This window comes from Macaca fascicularis, chromosome 2 (assembly GCF_037993035.2).
Source record: "Macaca fascicularis isolate 582-1 chromosome 2, T2T-MFA8v1.1".
NCBI lineage: Eukaryota > Metazoa > Chordata > Mammalia > Primates > Cercopithecidae > Macaca > Macaca fascicularis.
Window position 1 is genome coordinate 182270513 of NC_088376.1, and position 23625 is coordinate 182294137.

Genomic DNA, 23625 nt, shown 5'->3' on the forward strand with positions numbered 1-23625 from the left:
CAACATATATTATACCAAAAAAAGATACAAATTGTTTAACTATGGCACAGGACTTAAAATGTGGGTTAAAGTGGACTTCTCCAAGCACCTTTGACCTCGCCAATCTTTCTGCAAATTATGAAAAGGTGCCTGTTTACCCCACCCTTTAGGCAGACAATGAGAAAAGCAATGCCCTTCCTCTGGGCTGGCAGCCTTGCATGAGAGCTCATGAGTGGATGAACAGAGCAGGTGCTAAGCTTTGTCCCCCACTTACACCTCCTGGGCCAGTGTCTTTGTGCAGTACACAACTCCCACAACGGTTCACAGTGAGTGTGCTCCCCACAGATACAGACTTGTTCCAGCCATCAGGGTTACCTCAATGTAGTCTTTGAGAAGTTCTAAAGGGTTTTAATTACAGTTACATAATAGAGCTGAGAAGGGAGTAAAACACCCACAAAAGGAGAAAATCTATGCTTTAACAATTTAAAACTAAAATGGCATAAGAAATTGTAGGCTCAAAATAAAAGGCAGCTGAGGATAATAAAGTTCAGAAGTGCTCCTATTAAGTCTACATGGAAAATGAAAGATGTTAAATTCTATACGTGTATATAGCCTTTCCAAAAGTAGGTATACCTATGTACAGTCATTTCTTGGTATCTATGGGGGATTGGTCCCAGGATTTTCCTCAGATACTAAAATCTGAGGCTGCTCGAATCCCTTGTATAAAATGATATAGTGTTTGCATATAACCCATGCACATCTTCCCATATACTTTAAATCATCCCTAGATTATTATAATACCTAATGCAATATAAATAGTTGTTATATTGTATTTTGTGTTTTGCTGTTGTTGTATTATTTTTATTGTGATTTTTTAAAAAGTTTTCCATCCACAGTTGTTTGAATTAACTGATGGGGAACCCACAGATATGAAGGGCTCGACTGTATATTCGTCTATAATGAAAACGTGTTTTCTATATACTAAAGTGCTTTGTTGTCCCTGGGTACATTACCAACATTAATTTATAGGAATATCAGAATATATTATTTGTGTGCACTTTTCTGTAGAATCTATTCTCTGTCATCTAACTACTAATTATCAAACATTATTTTTTATTTTTAAAAACACTGTTTTTTTCAATAGTGAATCTTTATAATGACTTTATCTAAAATACAATCTCTTATCCACAATCCCAGGGACTCGCCGCCCACCCTTGCCACCCAGACCTACACCCCCACGAAGAAAACCTTTACCACCAAATAATGTCACTGGAAAGCCAGGAAGTGCAGGTACGTTAGTCATGTAACTTCCTTCTCCCGCCATGATTTCAGTTTTAGTAGCCAACGTAAACTCTTCTTGGTGAGCTAGCAACAGGCACACTACTGATGTGTGTGACACGTTTGTGTTGGCCCTGAAGACCAGACACTGTAAATGATGGCTTTCAGGACTTATAACCTGACTCTTGGACTGAAAGAAGGAAACCATCCCTCTGCATATAGGCAAATTTGCTTCCTAGATGTCTGAGTGCTTGGAGCCTAGATTGAAGCTGACTCAGGCCCTTCAACAAATGGATTATTTTGGACAAGATGCTGTACATTGCCAAGGCCCTGGGAACAACAGATGTGATGACTTGTCATTGACTTATCCTGTCTCCTGAAACAAAATCCTGTATGTCCCACTGAAAGCTCTCCTATCCAACAGCCTTCATGCCAGGCCTGGTATTGTGGTGCTCAGGGGAAGATTTGGGACTAAAATATTCAGGGTGGCTGAAAGGCCTAGCCTGTGCAACAAGACAGGAATATGTTTTGGAGGCAAGCTGCCTCTTCCTCCATGCCTGGGCACACACATTGCTCCTCCCTCTAGAATGATCCTTTCCAGGCTTGGGATACTCAGACCTCATCCTTTTCTTTAAAAACGTTCCCTAACTCCTCCAGGTCGTCTTGGCACTGCTTCTCTGTTCTTGTCCTTGACATACACCTCTGTTAGAGCAAACAGAAAATTGTTTCAGACCTGTTTGTTTGCATACTTCTCTTCCCGTGCTAGACTGTGAGCTCTGTGATGACAAAGTCCTTGTTTTTTTCTCTCCAAATTCCCAGAACCAAATCCCATGCTTAGCACATAGAGGATATTTGATAAGTAATAACGAAGTGAAAAAAGGAATGAAATTGAGTGAGTAAAATTGACCCAGTTCAGATGGAAGCTTTACCTCATACTCAGGGCTCTTCACCTAGGACCTGCCAGCAAATTGCAGCATGTTCCCCATCTTTCCTCCCTCTCTCCAGAACACTACTTCCTAAATATTTTGTAGGTGGAATCGGGATAAAAATGTTAAAACAGCTGTGAAAGATGGAACTGATGTGGATCGCCGTGAAAGGGAGTGAGTGTCACTGTTCTCACAGGATGAAAGGAGGCTATTGTGTTGGAGCTTGTAGGATGTCCCAGGCGCACAGTGAACTCTAGGTCATTTTCCCCCAGCTGAAGGAGGAAGCAGCCTCCCGTCCATGCCTCTGGTGCCTATCTGAGTCAAGGCCCAGTGGCATGGCCTTGCTAGGAGACAGGGCTTCACCATTTATTGTAACCTGGGGCAGCTGTGACTTGAGCTCCAGCGGCTTGCTGATCGGACTGGATGAGCCACAGGGTGATGCCTGAGTGTGCCACTTGGGGGCCCGCTCCAGAGCAATGCTGTGAGGCTGTGTGCCTTAAGGAGCAGTTTGATGGCCTTGGTGCCTGCCATACAAACCCTGGTTCTCTCCTGTCAGTAAATGTAGCTTTGGTACAGCCCACCCAGCCTGAAGAAAAACTGTAAACACATTCCACTTCTGAGACGAACCCTAGTCCCCACTCTCCACCCTCACCCTCCGCCATTCACCTTTAACTCCAGGCAAACGGCCGCACTGAGGAGCCAAACAATAATTGAGGGCACTGGGACAGATGTGGCCTGATTAGCATCACAGAAAGTGTATCTTGAATTCCAGCCCCATTTCCTGGAGTCCTCTGAGGCTCTCACATGTGTCTGTGAGCACAGTCTGGGGCTGCCATGTGACGTGCGCCACTTGCCCTCAATCTCCAGATCTACCCAGGCTTCTGAGTCCCACTCTTCTCACCAGGATGAAAATGCTTTGCTATGACAGCATTTCCGGTTGACTCTGCCAACTCTGAAAAGCCCTGTGGACTGCAGTGCAACTTCTCTTGGGTTTTGCTTGACCTCTTATTGTGGCTCATACCCACTAGCGTCAGGAACATGCATCCCTGGAGGCCAGGCCAGAGGCCCATCTGACTACTCAGCCCTGATTCCATGCCAGGCCATAGTCCTTGGGACAGGCTTGTATCCTTTGACTCTCTATTGCCCAAGAGTGACTCCTTCTTCCAGGTGGAACGTAAAATTCAATCTAGTCTCCTTTCGACTCTAAACACCCAGACTTGCCTGGACCTTGGGATGGATCCAGTTTTAGGGACTTATAAGTGTTTTAAGAGTGGAGGAGTCACTGTTGAATATAGCAATCAGGGTAGCACTACACTGGCCACCAGGCCAGAATCATGGACATTAACCCTAGGAATCTTTTTCCTTCTTCTCTAGCCATCTTCCAGGCCTGCCACTGAGTCCCCTGACAGCTCTCATGTCCACCCCTTCCATCCAGTTCCACTGCCTTTGCTGTAGTTCACTTTCCTTTCTCTTGCCTACACAACTGACTCAGTCCCTAAAAATAACATCCAAATCCATGGTATTCAGCTTCTTTCATGATCTGCCCTTCCTTGTCCCTCCACTCTCAGCTCTTATTGTACCCCTTCAAGTTAAACACACCAGGCTATTGCATGCTTCCCTGACGTGGTTCTTGTTATAATCTCTGTCTATAATACAGCTCTTGTCTCTACCTACTAATTAGTTCTCTCTATTGGCACATCCTCTGTGAAGGCATTTCTCTGCCCGATGCAACCCGACAACCCTCCATTTTCCTCACAGACATAACCACTCCCTCTTCTTACACGCCCCTCTGTGATGTTATCTAGTACTTTTTCATAACGTCTATAATTATGCTTTGATATACTTGGCTCACACATCTATCTCCACTAAGAATCAGGTCTTGTTTTCTCTCCAAGGCTGGTCTATAGTGCCAAGCCACATAGTAAGTGCTTAAAAACATTTACTGAATAAATGTTTATAGAAATTTGGCAGTGTTCCTGTAAAGCCTGACTACTTTGGCTCTACATTACAGGAATCATTTCATCAAGCCCAATAACCATACCACCCCTGAGGTCAACACTCAGACCTACTGGAACTCCCTTGGAGAGAATAGCGACAGATATAAAGCAACCAACAGTTCCTGCCTCTGGAGAAGAACTGGGTTCGTATGGCAATCCGTTCTCACTGGATACTTAGCTATGAGGTGCAAAAGATTTTAAATGGTGGTGCAGATGGGGGAGTCTCAGTTTGAGGTCTTCTATTTTACTCCATTTTATTAATATGGTTGTTTTTAATTTTAAAATTATACTTATTTTCAACACTTCCTTATAGAGTATTGTCCTTCCCTTAGCAGACCTAGAAGAAACTGCCTAACTTTGGTTCATAAAAAGATCTAGACTACCTAATGCTACCACTAAATCACATTATTACTAACTACACATACCTTAAGTTATTAGTGCATGTTAACCACTTGGTTATAACTTGTAATTCATTACTCACACTATAGAATACCTTGCAGCAGGACACAACTAAAGGCCTTATATTGTAGATGAATATGTGTAACTTTAAAAAGTCAAAATTGCAAGCAGTTTACAAGGAGAAATATTGAGTATCTTTAGTCTACAACGTTTACATTGTATTGTGAAGCTTTTTTATCTTTTGCCAAAATTGTTCATTATTTTCCATTCTCAGAAAATATAACTGACTTTAGCTCAAGCCCAACAAGAGAAACTGATCCTCTTGGGAAGCCAAGATTCAAAGGTATGTATGGTTGGCTGTGAATCTCACATTTGAAAAGGCTATTTTTGGTAGGTGTATCAGCCAGTTATTGCTGTGTAACAAACCCCAAATCTTAGTAGCTTACTATAATAATAAGGATTTATTTTTCATGTGTCTGCAAGTCAACTGAGTGTCAGCTGATCTAGGATGTGTTTAGCTTAGTGGTTCTGCTTCTAGCAGCAGGTACAACTGGGCCTCTTGTGGGTTGGACTCAGGTTCACCCCACAAGTGTTTACTCTGATTCCCAGGATGAACAACCAACAGTGACCCAGGGGAAGCCACCTTCATAACAAGGCAAAATCAAGATGGGGAGTGTCCAAATGCAAAACCACATTTAAACCTCCTTTTTGTGTCATACCTACCAATATCCATTGGCCAAAAAATGTCACACAGCCAAGTTCAAATCAAGGATTGGGGAAGAATACTTCTCCTATGGACATAAAGAATAGTTTTGAACAACAGTCTACCACAGTAGGAGAGATATGATATAGAGCCCAGTATTTGCATTTATAATTTTTTTCTGAAATGTAACATTTGATGAATTTTAACATATGCATATACCCATGAGACCATCATCACAATCAAGATAACACATATATGACATCCAAAAGTTTCATCATGTATCTTTGCAGTCCCTTTCTCTTCTTTCTCCCACTCAACCCCCCAGTGCCTACGTGACAACAGGCCTGCCATACTATAGTATGTACTTTATGAAATTTTATATAAATGAAAACATACAATATGAACTCTTTTTGTTGTCAAGCTTCTTTTATCAGCATAAATATTTGGAGAGTCATCTATGTTGCTGCATGTATACTAGCATTCTATTATTTGGATATTCAGTAATTTGTTTCTTTAGTAAATGTGTTCGTGGCATTGCAATTTTTACTGATAAAGCTATTATGTCCATTCATGTACATGTCTTTGTATAGACATATGCTTTCATTCCTTTGGACAAATACCTAGGAGGGGGTGGCTACATGGCATATAAGTGTGTGTATAACGTTTTAAGAGACTGTTTTCCAAAGTAGTTGTACTGTTTTACCTTTCTGTCAGCAGAGATGAGAGTTCTAGTTCCTCCAAATCCTCACCAACATTTGGTATGGTCAGTCTTTTTTTATTTTAGCCATTTTAGTAGGTGTGTAATGGTATCTGATTATGGTTTTAATTTGCAACCACCTAACAATTAATAACACTGAACATCTTATGTGCTTATTTGCCATCTATATATCTTTTGGCTACTTCCAATTTTTTTGCCGAATTTAAAAAATGGAGTTGCTTGTTTAATGTAGAATTTTGAGAATCTCTATTTTCTGGATACAAGACCTTTTTTAGATACATACTTTGAAAGTATTTTTTCCCAGTATGTGTCTTCTAATTTTAATGAAACTCAGTGTATCAATTTTTAATAGAATTCACTTTCTTTAATAGGTGTAGAGCTATTCAGAATAGTTTTGTTTGTTTGTTTGTTTGTTTTTTGAGACGGAATCTCGCTCTGTCGCCCAGGCTGAAGTGCAGTGGTGTGATCTTGACTCACTGCAACCTCCACTTCCTGGGTTCAAGTGATTCTCCTGCCTCAGCCTCCCCAAGCAGCTGAGACTACAGATGCCCACCACCATGCCCGTAATTTTTGTATTTGTAGTAGAGACGGGGTTTCACCATGTTGGCCACGCTGATCTCAAACTCCTGACTGCCAGTGATCCACCCGCCTCGGCCTCCCAAAGTGCTGGGATTATAGGCATGAGCCACCACGCCCAGCCTGCATTTTATTTTGGGTGTGTGTAGCCTTACATTTAATATGGCTATTGATGTTGGTACATTTAAATCTTCATCTTGCTATTTGCCTTCTATTTTTCCCATCTCTTCTTTGTTCCCTTTTTTCCTCTTTGTCAATCTTCTTTTAGGTTGAGTATGTTACGATTTCATTTAATCTTTTTTGTTGTCTTATTAGCTGTAACTTTGTTTTATTATTTTAATGGTTGCTTTGGGGTTTATAGCATGTATCTTTAACTTATCACAATCTGCTAGCCAGTGATAATGTACAACCTCACATATAAGAACCTCACACTAGCATAGCTTTGCTCCCCTCTTGGCCTCTGGACTATTATTGTCATACATTTTACTTTTACGTGTTATATACATTACAGTAAGGAGTTTTTGTGTTTAGACAGCGAACTTTTTAGAAAGAATAATAAGAAAAACATTGTGTATGTTACCTATGTGTTTACTGTCACTGCGCTTTTCATCCCTTTGTGTGGCTCCACATTCCTGTTGGCATTGTTTCCTTCCTATCTGAAAGACTTCCTTTAATATTTCTCTTAGTGTGGGTCTTCTGGTAAATCTTACAGATTTTGTATGTCTAGAAAAAGTGTTCTGCTTTTAAGGTATTTTCACTACTTATTAGATTCTAAAGGATGTATTTTATTTCAATAATTGAAGATGCTGCTCCAATGCCTCTCACTTGCATTCTTCCTAGTAGGAAATCTGCCAAAACCCTTACCTTTGTTGTTCTGTATATAACGTGTCTTTTTTTGTCTGCCTCCTTTAAGGATTTTCTCTTTATCACTTGTTTTGAGAAACTTGATGATGACCAGCATATAGTTTTCTACATTTTTGTTGTTCCTAGGTATCTTTGAGCTTTTTGGCTCTATGGGTTTAGAAGTTTTATCACATTTGGAAGATTTGGGACCATTATTTCTTAAAATATTTTTTTCTGCCCACCCACTTCTTTACCTTTACTACTCCAATTACATGTATACGAGACCACCAGAAATGGTCCCCACAGCTCAGTAATGTTCGTTATTTTTAATTTTTATCTTCTCTCCCTCTTTTTGGATAGTTTTTATTGCTATGTCTTTGAGTTCACTAATCATTTATTCTGCATTATCTTATAGGTATTAATTCTATCCAATGCATCTTTTATCTTGTAGCTTTCATCTCTAGAAATTTGATTTGGGTCCTTTTTAATATCATACATGTCTTTACTAACTTTTTGAACATGTGGATTATAGTAATAACTATAATTCTTATCTGATTATTCTAACATCTATGTGAGATCTGCATTGGTTTCAATTGATTGATTTTTCTCTCCTTATTATAGGTAATATTTTCCTATGAATTTTACCTGTTAGGTGCTGGATTTTTTTTTTATTATTATTCCTAGAATATTCTTGAGTTTTGTTCTGGGATACAGTAAAATACTTGAAGCTACTTGATTCTTTTGAGTCTGGTTTTTAAAATTTATTGGGTGGGACCAGAACTGTGTTTAGTATGGAGCTAATTATTTCCCACTACTGAGGTAAGACCCAGTGCCCCATAAATTATGAACTCTAAACTATGCTTAGGGGATCAAATTACTTTTTGATATTAGCATAAGCTAAACCTATTCAGTAAGTAGATCAACACCACCCTATATCATGTGTCTCAGAGGCAAGATTTTGAATTTTCCTAGTTTGAACCATCCACATCATGGCTTTCAACCATCTGCTTATAATATGAGACCAAATGTCCTCAAATTGTATTTATGAGCTCACTTCCATCTTCTTCACGAGTTGCAAAAATGTTAAATGTCAAAGGTCCTCTCTCTCACAGGTCCTCATGTGCGATACCTCCAAAAGCCTGACGACAGTCCCTGCTCCATTACTGACTCCGTCAAACGGTTCCCCAAAGAGGATGCCACAGAGGGGAATGCCACCAGCCCACCACAGAACCCACCCACCAACCTCACTGTGGTCACCGTGGAAGGGTGCCCCTCATTTGTCATCTTGGACTGGGAAAAGCCACTAAATGACACTGTCACTGGTAAGATCATGGCATGAGGACTGTTATGGTGGGAAGCTTTGGTAATAAGATACCCTGGGAGTGGGGTACCGTGGGTCAACGTTGGCATGTGAAGCGTATCTGGGGAGGAGCCAAAGCTAGCAGTTTTGCTGCCTTTAAGGCACATTATTGTCAACAGTGTCATAGGATGAGAAAAGATCATCTTTGTGCTTGTTATGGGCTCCCTGTTAATTTAGATCTCTTCAGGCCGCATTCTTTCCATCTCCTCTCAGAACTCTTTTTCACACCAGGATGAAGAAGCCAGTCTTTCATTACCAAGAAAATTATATTGCTGATTAATTTAAAACTGATTTTCCTTTCACCAACCCAATTTCTAATTGACCTAGAACTTTCTAGCAGACTAAAGGTTACTTCAACTGTCTTAGCATAAATAAAAACAAAAACTCTATTCCTGATCAATTTTCTGCTCATCTTAAGAAATTTTGATTCTGTTACCACCCACCAGTTCCTCTAGAAATGATTATGAAAACTAAGAAATCCCGAAACACTCTCAATTCATTATACAACAGTTTGATTCTCCATAATAAAGAGGATAGTCCAACGAGGAGGAGGAAAAAAGACTAGCAAGCTAAATCAGCTAGAGGATATAGCAAATAGCATGGTAGGTGAATTCCTGCCACCCAAGTTCCTGCCATGTACCTGGTGCAGGCAGGCAGGGAATAGGGGGGTCAACTAAAAGGCCATCAGGAAGAGAGAGGAGCAGTGCACAGGACCAGGTAGAGTATGCAGGGACTCAGGTTCTGCCAAAAACATTTCCTACTGTACATGGAAAACAGCAGCTATGTCTCCTCAGACAGAACCACTGGATCTGGGCAACTTCCAGTGTAAGCAGCTTATCTTTGCTTAACTAGCTTTCTTTACCATGTTTTGTGAGTTTCCCTTTCTCATGCAAAGCTACCCTTTGTTTTGAGAAAGAACCCACTACTACCCATCTCTAGGAGGTTCCTAGAGATTTGCCTAGTCCTGCTTCTTTCCTTGGGACTGTGCTAATAGGTACTACGATATCTAAAAATCAATTAATCTGTCAGTATTGATTATCTGCATCCATTAAAATGTCTAAAACTCTTCATATGCTGTGCTAGTAAGGAGTTCCTGTGATCATCTGAGGCTTAGTTCTCATGAAACTAAATGATCTATAAAATTTCATTTGCCTTAAAGATAAGGAACATTGAGGTAGAACTGGTTAATCTAATACATTTAATTATCGAATACACATCAACTTGGATATATTCATAATATACAATTTAACTTTTTAAAGCTGAAGAATTGTCCTTTTTTATTGTATAAATGTTTAATCTCAAAAATCATGGATACAGTATACTTTATCCATCTAACCAAACTGCTTTTGTAATGCTGTTACTAAATGTTAATGAGTTGCTTGAGATCTGTCACATGATACAGAGCATTTGCAACAATTTTCGTGGACAAGGACCACATCTCTTTAACTGCAGAATTTCCTAAATAGAATTAAGTTTGTATTTAATCATAGTTCACCTAGTCCATATTTAAACATTGGAGCATTTGCCCTAAAATCCTGTTGGTTTTTCATTCCATTTTGTTTTAGTGTTCCCTTAAATACCACTTGATTTCAAATGCGATTGTTTACAAACCAGCAGCTCAGATAATATAGAGATTAATTATTATATCACTTGAACTGACTTTACAAAAAGGTACTGAGATATAATAGAGTGAACTATATTCTTCTGCCTGAGTTGGCTTCTTTCTTTGAGTTGATGGGGACACACATTCACCTCCAGTGAAGACATCCAGGTTCAGTTACTTCTACATGTCCCTTCTATACCGAAGTAGAAAAAGGTACACCAAAAAAATTGGCCATAGTCTGGATCCTCGGGCAACTTTAAGTTGTTAGTTATAAGCCTCATAATCTGATAGTCCAAGAGCATGCTGACATAGATTTAAATCCCTGACCAGCTTTATTTTAGATATGCAACTTGTGTATAAAATTAGACTGTTTGAGCCTTAGTTTCCTTACGTGTAATAATAATAATCCTCATTGTTATCAATTTATCCTGAGGAGAAAATTAAATAAGATATTTGAATATGCAGCATAAACTAGAAATTGTTAATGTTTATCGGTAGGAGCAATGTTTGTAATGTTGGTGGATTTATGAAGAGGCATTAGCACTTGAAAGGATTAAAAATGGGAAATATATATTTACAAAGCACAAGACAAATGTATATTCAAAAGCTAGAATTCTGAAATTCTAAATTTCTTTTTAATTAGGAAGGAAGCTTCTAGATCCATTTTGAGAATTCTGATCTTCCATTAAAAAAAAATATTAAATCAGCTGTTAAAACTTGAGCCAAATGGAAATCAGAGAAGACATGCAATAGATGTTTCAACTACTAAAAGGCAGGGTTAATATTAAGAATGTCATACAGTGATGAGGAATGTCCCAAGCCAAAGATGCTTTTTGAAGGTGGTTGCTTTGGTGCATAAGCAACTGGAGTGTCATATAAATTGTTCTTTTGGTGATTTAGCAGCACGTGAACCTTTCCTACTGGAATCTTAACCCTTTTCTAGTCATTTTCAAACCACAACTCAAGGATGATAAATAATAATAAAAGCAGCATAATAATAGGTACCACCTGTTGAACAAAATCCATGAAAAATACTATCAGGCACTTTCCACCTGTACCTAATTTAATCCCCACAAGCAGTGTTATGAAGAGATATTCACATTGTATGGATGGGAAGACTGAGATCAAGTTCAAGACAAGTGGCTTAATTTGTCTCTTTCCATTAAGCTGTTTGGTTTCTTTTTTTTTTTTTTTTTTTTTAATCAATTTTACTTGCATTTTAAGTCCTTCCATCTTTTTCTAACAAATATCCCTTCACAGCTGAGGAAAAAGTATAAAATGGACAGATTTTAATTCAGAATTCTCTCCCTTCCCCTCTCCCTTTCCAGTCTGTTAGGAGAGCCAGCTGAGAGAGAGTTTGGGATCAAAAAGAAGTGTCAGTGACAGTACTAGGTAACAGTCATCAGGACTTTAATAGCTGCACCAATACTATCCAGAATCCATGGCCACTGTCTTCCAGTTTAATTTTTAATTTTCAGAAGAATGGTCATACAAAATTGTTCAGAAAAAATCCTCCTCCTCTTGGGGTTTTTTAAATATGCGATTAAGAATCTTCCTGAGGCTGGGCGTAGTGGCTCACGCTTGTAATCCCAACAGTTTGCGAAACTGAGATGGGTGGATCGCTTGAGCTCAGGAGTTCAAGACCAGCCTGGGCAACACGGCAAAATCCTGTCTCTACAAAAAATCAGCTGGGTGTGGTGGTGCGCTACTCAGGAGGCTGAGGTGGGAGGATAGCATGACCCCAGGAAGTGGAGGTTGCAGTGAGCAGAGACCCTGTTTCAAAAGAAAAAAGAAAAAAAAAAAGAAATCTTCCCCAAATATGAATTGGTGATTTTGGGGTCTATCTGGGTTATTCTAGTTTTTTATTTTATTTCCAATATTCATCTCACACCAGTGCCAATAGCAGAAATCCCTAATATAACTTGCCAGACTTTGGCAGCCTTTTCACCTTATCTGATGCCCAGTACTTGTGTATTTCTTCATATTAATGGAGCTGATTTTGAGTGGGGTTTATTGTTTGGGTTTTTGGATCTTTTTTAGTTCTCTGTATCATCTCATCACATGCATTAAGCTGAGTCCCAAATGAGAGCAGGGAAGTCCAATGAACAAATGTGTGAATGGCATTCTCTTATTCTAAATTTCTTTCCCTTTTGATGAGCCCTGCAAGTTCATAGAAATGTGCCTTTAAGTGAAATTTAGGCAGACCTCTATGCAGACTTTAAGGATAGTATTTTGTTTTTCAATGCAAGGAAAATAATCAAGGAAGCATAACTTATGTAGGCAGTGGGTACAAAAACCCACTACTCCTATAGTTCAAAATAATGAACTATTGTTCAAAATACTCCTATAGTTCAAAATAATGAAAAGTAGAGTTTATTATTTGATTAGCTGCTATTTGCTGCTGTGATGCTCAACTCAAAGAAGTTTTCTGCAGCAGTACCATGTATCCAGTAGCCTTTCCCCCAACTATATTCTAAAGCCTGTAGAGCAGAGAACATGTCTACTCAGGCACCACTCTTCATACAGTGCTTTCCCCAAATGGGGCTTTGTAGCAGCGGCAGACTATCTGACTCACCTAACAAAACCAAAGGCTATGTCTCCAAAGCAACCACAGGCATGGCATGGGTCTTCACCAGTTACCAGGCCCTTCCTTTGCCTCTGGTAAAGGAAATGCAGAAATGGTCAATGAGCAAATCCTAAAATGCTTCTGGAACCTTCATCTGCTGACCATCCCCATATGAAAATTGCCAATGTGTAAGATCAATATGTCTCTAGAACTTCAATCTCAATTGCTCACTTTATGTGAGTGGCTTTTTTATGCTAATAGCTTCAGGAGCAATTAAATCAACCAAGAAATAAAGACAAGTATCTGTTGGCTTTTTTCGCTTTACAGAATATGAAGTTATATCCAGAGAAAATGGGTCATTCAGTGGGAAGAACAAGTCCATTCAAATTACCAATCAGACCTTTTCCACAGTAGAAAATCTGAAACCAAACACAAGGTAAGCCACCAGTGCTATTCCAGGCAAATTCTGAGAGTGCAAAAGTTATAACCACGACAAAGGAAAGAAATTATATTATCTTCTCTGTCTTGAGGGTGGCTCCAGCTTCCATTTCACTCTTGGGTTTTCTATATATAGCACTAGATACCTCTAAAGTCATGTTTTGCAAATATTTGAATTACTGGTGGGTTTAAAATTGCTGGCAAGATGGTTTTGTTAATAATAGTATGACATCTTTAAAAAAAATTCGATGCCAAATGTTGATATTAAATACTAAGTCTGTGGATCAGTAATGACTGTGCATGATGTAAACTAGATTGGAAGCACCAAAAAATTAAAATGCTGGAAAGGAGAGGGCAATGAAAGGAAAGTCTTGTGACACAATGTAGGTGAAAGTTTTTAAGAGTTAATACTTAAAATAACTACAGACTAGTCTCAGGCACAGCAATTCTTTGCTTTGGGACCTTTTGTCATGGATAAAATGAAATCGAGTTTTACAAGAGTTACATATCTTTAACAGTGTTATCTGATAACTTTTCTAAGTATCCCTGTTTATTACACATTGATACCAGGTTGTTCGTATTGCTGTACAGTTTTGTGATTCTTTTTTCAATCTAAAATATCCAACATTTTATTAGTTCATTTTATTATTGAAAGAAAAGGGTCTTAGACATTTCTAGAAATGTAGTAAGGAAGTTCCAAGTTTTCTTTTTTTCATAATGTTCACAGTGTCATCAATCGATTGAATTGAATTGGTTATTGATAGTGACACTCAAAAGAGCCTATTTTGGCTCTGACCGTAGGGAGACTCTTGTAATCTTTCTGTAGAAAAGGAAGCACCATCTAATTCACTGCAGGCAGTTCACTGTGTACAAACTAGTCCGATACTGCAAAAGGGATACTTCTTTCACAAGCATGGGGTTTTTCTTTAAAGTTCTCTATTTTAAGATATATTTTACAACTGCCGATTTTCTTAAAAGATTTTTAGCCAAAATAAGCATATGTCAGTAAAAGCCCATTTGATCTTGGTTCTGTTTCCTTAGCATTTCCTTAGATTGAGAGGAGGAGGAAGCCTGTTTTTACAGGCTTAATATATTTGAAGAAATGAGTGAAAGAAAAGGTCACTTAATTTGAACTTTTTAATAGGTGAATTTGTGCGTATGAAACTTGGCTTCTCCATTTTCTGCTCTTTATTCCACATAATAAAAAGTGACTTGTAAAGTACAGTACAGTCATTGAAAGGCATCCAGTTTCTCAATGCTCATTGCGGTTTTTTTCTGAATTGGACTGTCCTCAGATCTTCTCTCAGTGCACCTATTAGCTCATGACCTGAATGTTGAATACAGTTATTCCAGTATCATTTTAAACCCAATTTGTTTGTAAAAGGTTTGCATTTGCATTTCCATTCAGCAAACATTTCTTAAGTATGGCTACACACACGAATAAACATGGTGGCTGCCCTTGAACTCAAGGCTAGAGGGGAGGCAGTTAATGACCAAGTATTCTATACAAAGTAGCGAGAACTCTGAATGGAGCATGCCCAAGGTGCTAGGGGATCCCAGGGCAGGAGGCGCTACACAACGTAGCGGAAATTAGGAAAATCTTCCTGAAGAAGGTGACACCTGGTCTGAGGCTTGAAGGATGAGTGGGAAGGAGCTAGCCAGGTGATTATAGGGAAAGAGAGTATTAGAATAGTATATGTCAGTACACGGAAGGCCAAAATGGCCTGGTTGTGTGCAGTGAAAAATAGGCTATTTTTACCTCCGTCCACATGAGTAGTGGTAAGTGGATGGAGGCAGAGGAAACAGAATGGGAAGCCAGGGTGGGAGAGGATCTTATAAGCCAGATCAGGAGATGGGGAGACCCTGAGGCGTGGTAATTGGGAGGATGACTTGCTCCCACTTTTCATTTGTGTTTTCATTCTGGCTTTTAGTTGGAATAATCACTTTTAATATTTGAGCCTGTTTATATTGAGTAACAATTGCTGGAATAAATCTAACAAAGAATAACTTTTTGTTAATGTCTTGGCAAGAGTGCCATTTGGGCATCTGACCTGCCTGGTGAGGTAGGTAGAGAAAAGTGCCCCAGGGCTAAGATGCATTTTATTCTGTAATCACAGGTCATGGGGTTCACATGTAGCTTCTGGTTGTAATTGTTTTAGGACTCATTCTAGCTGTTTCTGGAAATTGCTTCACACTGAAAGAGAGCATGGCCCTCTTTATCCTACTCTCATCATATATCCTGTTTATTACTCCTGTCTTTCGTCAATGGGCCTTCTGAGGAGGACCCCTAAAACTATCCTTACCTCAAGACTAGCAAAACCCAGAGGAGTGCCTGTCTAGACTTTTTTTTTTTTTTTTTTTTTTTTTTTTTGGAGACAAAGTCTTGCTCTTGTTGCCCAGGCTGGAGTGCAACGGCGCAATCTCAGCTCACTGCAACCTCTGCCTCCCAGGTTCAAGCGATTCTCCTGCCTGAGCCTCCCAAGTAGCTGGGATTACGGGCACCCGCCACCACACCCGGCTAATTTGTTTGTATTTTTAGTAGAGATGGGGTTTCACCCCGTTGGCCAGGCAGGTCTCGAACTCCTGACCTCAGGTGACTAACCTGCTTTAGCCTCCCAAAGTGCTGGGATTACAGGGGCGAGCCACCATGCCCGGCCCCTGTCTAGATTTAGCTTTGGGAAAAAGCAATGTTAAATCAAATTTAGGGCCTCCTAAATCAGGATCCCATGCCGAATTTTACTACTGGCACTAATCTGAGGCCATTCAGTGTGTCTGTTATATGTGGCTTACTTAATATTACTTTAAGAATTTGGTATGGTTCAATGAAATCCATCAGGATATCAAAATCATTAATTTTCATATAAATGATTTGGCCAGGATTATATTGGTAGTCTCTAACTAACGGATCATGACTTAGGAGTTGTAAATCAGTAGTCTGAAGTAAAGAACATTTTTCCATTTTGGGAAAAATATAATACATATGGATGTAAAGGTGCTTTCATGAACACTGTTTAGTCTTCAGTATGTGAAAAACTTTATGGTGGTCAAGGAGTTCAGTAGATCCTAGCCCCTTGATGAGCCTGTGAATGAATTTCACATCTCTCTTACCAGGTATGTCAGAGATTCATTTATCTATTCAATGAGCAAAAATGTTTGGGCTGAAATATTAAAACATACTGAAATCTCTATTAGAAAAAATAATGAATTATGGAAAAATAAAATGAGGTAAATTATTTCAATTAATTTGAGATTTCTGAAGCCTAAAAGTATCTGGAGAAACAAAAGTAACACCTGTTAAACAATTGGAGAGCATTAAAAAAGCATACAAAGTAAGTGTAGGATTGATACCGAAGTTCTGTGATTTAGGAGAGAAGCCTTCATAGAATACTTGGGACTAGAATGTGATAAAGAATAGAATGGAATGGGTAAGCCAACAAGGAAAGGAAAAAAAAAACAGTATTTTTCTTTCTAATCAAATCCATACACATTATTTAGGTGACATACAAGTAGTTCTCAAACTTACTATTGATAGCAAGGCTTCAGCCAGAATGATAAAATCACTAGTGTCCAAATAGCATGAAAAGGTTTTTTCATACTACCTTAAGTTGTTAAGGCAAGGTTTCTTTCCATTGTGTTTCTTCTACCCAACCATGATCCAAGATTAACACTAATAAAAGACACCGTAAAATAAAGAGGAGGTATGTACAGGATGCAGCCACCAGGTGGCTTTTATTAGCTGTAAAAAAACAAACAAAAACACAACTCTGATCATATTTCAATGCTTGGGGGAAATTTTGAATCAAAGTGTATGGTAAAATTGAATTTCTGAAATAGATAAACTTGGAATTTTAGCTTTAAAATACCCTCATGAGGTTCTGGAATTTCCTATTTGAATAACTGTAGGATGGATCAAAGCTTCTGAAAGAATTATTACAGCTGTGTTCCAACACTAGGAGATACATGTAAATCATTTATTTTAGTAGCATTTTCCATCACTTGTTCTGACTAAAAAACATGAGATCTGAATTCATATGATAATTACTGGCTAAACTTTACACACCGACATGGGTAGAGTAGAGCTTCATGTTACAACACTTAATCCAGGAGAAACAAGGCAGGGATTAGAGATCTATAGAGTGCTTTTGTTACAAATTCTGAATGATCACACCCTAATCCTGAAACAGAGTGACAGTTGAGTATTCCCTTACCTTTCCTTTCACAGTGTATACCAACCTTCTCCTGCCTGTTTTTATGACATAAGCAGGTTTTTATCTAGCCTGCAGAAGTTCAAAAAATTGTCCAAAGGACCATCTAGCAGCTGTTTTGCTAATGGTAGAGTTCAGCTCCACACCTGGCATTAGATGTTCTTGTCAATAGAGAGCCACATGGCTGTTCTAGGGTGCTAGGTGCAGCTCCAAAGGTGGCACAGGGGGCCTCCCCAGCCTGGCTACCAGCTGCAGTGCACTGTGGTTGCATATGTGCACAGGGAAGGGGGTGTCATTTGCGGGGAGATGTGATTGTTTTAGTCAAATGATGCAAAAGAGATCTGTTAACACAAGCAAATTTCATCTCTTTAAGGGATCCCTCTCTTACCCCTTACTCCTAAAATAAAATGTAGATATTGGTATCCATCCATTGGTACTCATCTACCCTCCCCAGTACTTACTTTCCATTTATTTCTAACCTAGAAGTCCTCTTCTAACAGAAAACCAAGTACTGTATGTTCTCTTATAAGTGGGAGCCAAATGATGAGAACACATGGACATAAAGAGGGGAACAGCAGACACTGGGGCCCACTGGAGGGTGGGAGAAGGGAGAAGAGCAGAAAAATCAACGAGTGCTAGGCTTTGTATCTGGGTGACAAAATAATCTGTACAACGAACCCCTGTGACACAAGTTTACCTATATAACAAATATGCATATGTACCCCTGAACCTAAAAGTTAAAAAAAAAAAAAACCCTCTCCTGCCATACAATTACCCAAGAACACCAATCCTTTATCTATCTCCTTAGGCAATGTTTGCATCTTGTTAAACTAAAAGAAAAATATTAAGAGCGTCTCCTATCTACAGCAAACCACTTTGCAAAGACCACTATGATTAGTTTTAGTTCTGTGAATAGAGTAGCTGATAAAAGTGTGTCTTAATAAGTCTTACACCACTGCTTATTGGGACAGCAAGTGTGGATTATCGTTCTCTTAAGTCTCCTTCAACTGTAAAATGATATAATTCTCTGATATTCAAAGCCATGCATGGAGTTGGTCAGAGAACTGGAACTGAAAACTAAAACCTAGGTCAATTCCATAACAAGTAGATTTGTCCCAGTAAACATTTTTTTGTCTTTAAATTTCTGTCCGCAGTCTGCAATTTGTTTTCAGATTGTTTTTAGCACACATTTTGATAATCCATTGATGGACAGAGTTCTTCCTAATGAACTGGCTGGGCAAATGGATGGACACACACAATCACTGCACACTGAAAAAGCCCTTTAATCCTACTCTTCTCTTCCAATGAACTCACCTCTCTCCTTACTTTACTGAAAAATTAAAGAATTCATTGTGTGTGCCAGACTTACATGTGGTCTAACAATTTCCTATGGAAAATGTACTGTCTAGTAATTAAGATAAATCAAATTCACTTAATCTGTTCAAGTACTTTTATTGACCTCTCTGGCTTGGGAGGATTTTGAAGAACAAATCTTCCTCTAAGACTGAAACCTACCAAAGTATCCTACAGCTGGCAGCAATGATAATTTGGGACTGTTGTTTATGTTGATTTAATAAAATGTTGGCACTGGTTACCTGGAACAGATGCAGCAACTTCTTATACACTGTCAATCTGGCTGAATGATGCACGCATGTGGAATAGCCATTATACCCTTTTCATAGTGTTTCTGTGAAATTCTGGTCTCTGCATATTCTGTATTAACTTTTCAACATCTCTTCTTATGGGCTTTGTAGAAAGGAGTAAAATAAGCTGCCAAAGTGTCAGGCATTTTATTTAGTTTGTGGTAGGTGTGGGCAGCTGCAGACCAATTCCTTCTTTGTTGAAGAAGAAATTGACTTGATTGCTCCGTTTGACGACTTTTCATCGGGCAAAAGGACGGCTACCTAAAAGTACATAACTCCACTAGTCTATAAAGAGAACAATTATTCCCTCTCACATAACCATATCGTTTTTATTTTTCTTTGCTATTGCTTGGCATTTAGGAAGGGAGTGCAAGAAAGTGATTAACAGCTGCAGAATTAGAGTGCAGCCCAACTGCGGAGTCTGTGTCCCCACAGAAGTGGGGGAACACAAAAAATGCCCCTTATGGCGTAACAGCCAGCTAGTTTATGACCCCATGACTGCTGATACCCTGATTTAGCCTGATTTTGTCTTCTGAGTGCCCCCTTCGATCTCCCCTCTTGCTCCTTATCGGTTTTCCCAGATCAGCGTAATAACTTTACATGTGGCAGGTATCCAGAAATGCTTCCCATAATCCTTCAGTGTCCTTGGAGTCAAGCTTACCCCAACTGATTAGATTCTCCTTTCCCATGTTGAGCAGCCCTTCCTCTATTTTTCTTATTCTACTTGTCCATTTATCTCCCTCTGACTGAACCCTCATCTGAATGGGGATGAAATATTTCACGATGACACTAGGGGTAAAAATCGGCTACACAACTCAAACCAACAGCTATAGGGTAGACTTTCTATATAAAAAGCAGTTTGCTTGAGGTTTGTAAGACTTTTGTTATAATGAAAACCAACTTTTTAAATCAGTAAGGAGTATATAAAAAGTTTATCAAATAATGAAAACTTCAGTTCAAAATTGTAGGCAAAAAATAGAAGGAAAAGGTTATAGAAAGGATCAAAAGGAGTAGGGAATGGCAAGCGTCTGCTCCACCCAGATCTGAAGGTTACACTTGAGGATATTACCACCTCTTCCACTACAGAAGAAATCAGTCTCAGGCTACAATCCTGAAGGTTGGAGGTCACACTTTTTGAAACCCGTTTTTCACTTTTCAATGAACTGATGTATGTTTTTTCTTCTCATGCTGATTTTTACAGTTGCTCTCAAACTGCTGGTGTCAAACAAGATCCTCTATTATGCCACTCTTCTGAGATAATGCTTTGTAGTGCTTTCCAGACTCAATGAAATCTTAATATAACATTTTTTTTCTTAGCCTATGGATCTATGTTGATGGCAGGCAGAAAGGTTTACCTGTTAAATTTTCAATCTTTCCAATAACCCATGGGCTATGCCCTTATTATAATCTTCACAAGCAAAAAGCAAGTATGTGGCCATAGAAGAGTTCTGCCTTCAGAGTTCTATGGCAGTGTTTGTCAAATTCCCCAGTAATAGAAACTCTTTAAAAAAATTCTCGAGATACAAATATGATACTAGTCAATACTTATAACTACTACATGTCAGGCACCTTGCTTTTACATGCATTCTCATTTAATCCTCACAGATGCTTTTATACCCCTGTGAAGTTATAATTACTACAATGAATAGTATCCTCACAAATAGCATTATCCTCATTTTTATGTATGAGTAAACTGAAGCTCACAGAGGCTAAGTTACCTTAAAGTCACACATTAGTGAGCTGTGACTCTTTCTGGTTCTAGAACCCATGTTTTTAATGCCCCCTGGATCGTGCTGCCTCCTGATGGGGATGTGCGGGGAAGATGATTTTTTGGGATTTACACCTACCCAGGTAGAACCAGGCATGGCATTCTGTGAGGCTTCATTTACCTAGCTTGTCCTAGATGGGGCCAAAAGGCTTGACTGCATTTGTCATCTGGACTGCATTCCATTTAGATATTCATTTTGATGTGGTAGGTCTTACAGTTAATTTTCATTTTTATCAGAAATATATGTACACTGTTTTAAAATTACCACAAAAGCATTTCCTCCCTATTCCTAAATTTGGTTCCCCAGATGCAAGTATTTTTTACCATTTTGTCTATTTCTTCTGTTAATTAAATCCCTATGTCTAGACTGAGCTTTTCACAGGACGGTCAAATACTCCAGTCATGCCTTTGTTCTATTTGTTGTGTGTTTTTAATGGCACCATCTCTTTTGGAATTCCTACCATCTTTTGCCTGTTTTGAATCCCCTAATTCCCGCATCACAAGTCTTCTTCCTTGTTTACTCCATTACTTTGTAGCACTTAAGAAATGTCTTGAGGAAAAGCTATAAAGGGCAGTATTTTTGAGTCCTTACATGTTTTAAAATTTGTGTTTTACTTTGATACTATTCTTTAGCTGGAATATTAGGATATAATGAACTTTTGAAGGAATTGTTCTATTGTTTTCTCACTTCCAGTGTTACTGTTAAAAGGTCCAATGGCTTTCTGATTCCGGATCCCTTGAACGGGACCTATTATTTTCTTCTTAGTTTTTAGGACTTGTCTTTATTACCCCAGTACTCTGAAATTTTGTAACTCATATGTTTTAGTCCTTTGTCTTTTTTTTTTTTCATTTTGCTGGGCAGAGTAGGTCTTTTCAATCTGGAAACTCTTATCTTTCAGTACTGGGACATTTATTACACAACTTCCAGGGTAATTTTCTATCTCCTTTCCTGTTCTCTCTTCTAGAATTCCTACTAGTTGGGTACTATATTCTCTGGAATAATTCTCCAACTTTCTTTTCTCTCATTTTCTCATGTTTGACTTTTTGTTCCAGTATTTGTAAAATGTCCTCAACTTTATCTTCCAAAACTTCTATTTGAAGTTTCTTACTTCAAATAACTGTTTCCTGAAACTTTAAACTTTATTTTCTATGTACAATCAATATGAGACATTTCTCTTAGACCTATGATGTCATTCATCTGTGACAAAATGTGCTTCTTCAGAAGAAATTTTACCACAAGTCACTTTTGTTATATAGGGTTTAATGAGACCAAAACAAAAAGGTGCCTTTCAGTTCCCACGTTAATTTAGTGCAAAATAATTTCTTTGAAACTTGTCGAATATCACAAAATATTGGCCAAAAGAAAACCCCAAAAAAGTAGCTTGTATTTGTGGCATGCTAAAAATGGACCTTCAGTGTACATAACTGTGAAATAAAAAGACATGGAGACAATCCCAGCAATCAGACTTGGCCAAAGCACAGGGCTTTTGGCAATGGCCTGGAACGAATGTGGAATGCATTGCCCATTTGAATCAAAGTCCAGATGGCTATGATTTCTTGTTTTCCATTTTCAGTTCACTATAGTTCTACGGGCTTTTTTTGTTTTTTGTTTTGTTTTTAGGCCTCTTAGCAAAAATTTAATCTCTGGAAAATATTTCATGTGAAAATACCCCATATGAGTGTGATTTCTGTAGATGACAAAGGTGTTTTTGTATCAACAATCTCTCATTGCAAATGACAATGACAAAGGCATGTGCCGCCATGCCCGGCTAATTTTTGTATTTTTCGTAGCGACGGAGTTTCTCCATGTTGGTCAGGCTGTTCTCAAACTCGGGACCTCATGTGATCAGCCTGCCTCGGCCTCCCAAAGTGCTGGGATTACAGGCATGAGCCACCGCACCTGGTGCCAGTTTTAAAGTTTTGAAAAGCAAAAACAGTAACAGTACAAGTATTTTGAGCCTCATTGCTCTCAGCTGAAAATTAGGATAAGATTTATCTCATTAGGGTTTGCATGTGTTGTATTGCTGTATATATGTAGAATGACTAATGCATCTCATACATAGTAAGCATTCAGAAAATGGCTGCCATTGTTGTAGCACTAGACTCTGTTGTCTTAGACTAGATACTAGCAGTGTTAATGCAATACCTCAGTGATCAAGAAACTGACTCAAATTTTTTTTCCTGCTTAGTACCATCCATACCAAACTGACAGCTGTCATCCTTCTGTTTTTCACTTGTTTATAAAATATCTATCTTTTGTGCGTTCTGCATTCTTATTTAATTATAAACTTCCTAAAGAAGGAAATTATCTATCTCCCAAAAGCCTTGAGCAAATCTGAGACTCTCAAAATATTATCAGCTGACTCAGGCTCACTTTTGAATTCAATGTTCTTTCACAGATAAGTCCACTTGCTGCTGAAAGGAAATCTTAATTTCAGGCAAATGGCAAATTGCTTTATTGTTTACATTTCTTTAAAGGATTTGCTTTGCTTACATATTTTATGAATAAAAGTTGCTAAATACTGCACAATAATTTGATGAATAATTCTTAAGGATACAATCAAAGCAACTTACAAGTCCAAGGGGCCTAGGGTTGTTTGGGGTTTTGTTTAACAGAAGGTTA

At 38.6% G+C, this 23625-nt stretch overlaps 1 protein-coding gene across 50 annotated transcripts in view; it reads left to right on the forward strand.

The window, feature by feature from the left end:
- Positions 1-23625, forward strand: part of ABI3BP (ABI family member 3 binding protein) — a 244211-nt gene that overhangs the window by 214443 nt on the left and 6143 nt on the right. For all 50 annotated transcript variants that reach the window (XM_005548290.4, XM_045385365.2, XM_065539257.1 and 47 more), the window contains 5 exons: positions 1177-1269; positions 4195-4323; positions 4854-4922; positions 8532-8741; positions 13276-13384. In XM_005548290.4, the coding sequence (XP_005548347.3) occupies positions 1177-1269; positions 4195-4323; positions 4854-4922; positions 8532-8741; positions 13276-13384 (610 nt within the window). The remainder of the gene's footprint in view (positions 1-1176; positions 1270-4194; positions 4324-4853; positions 4923-8531; positions 8742-13275; positions 13385-23625) is intronic.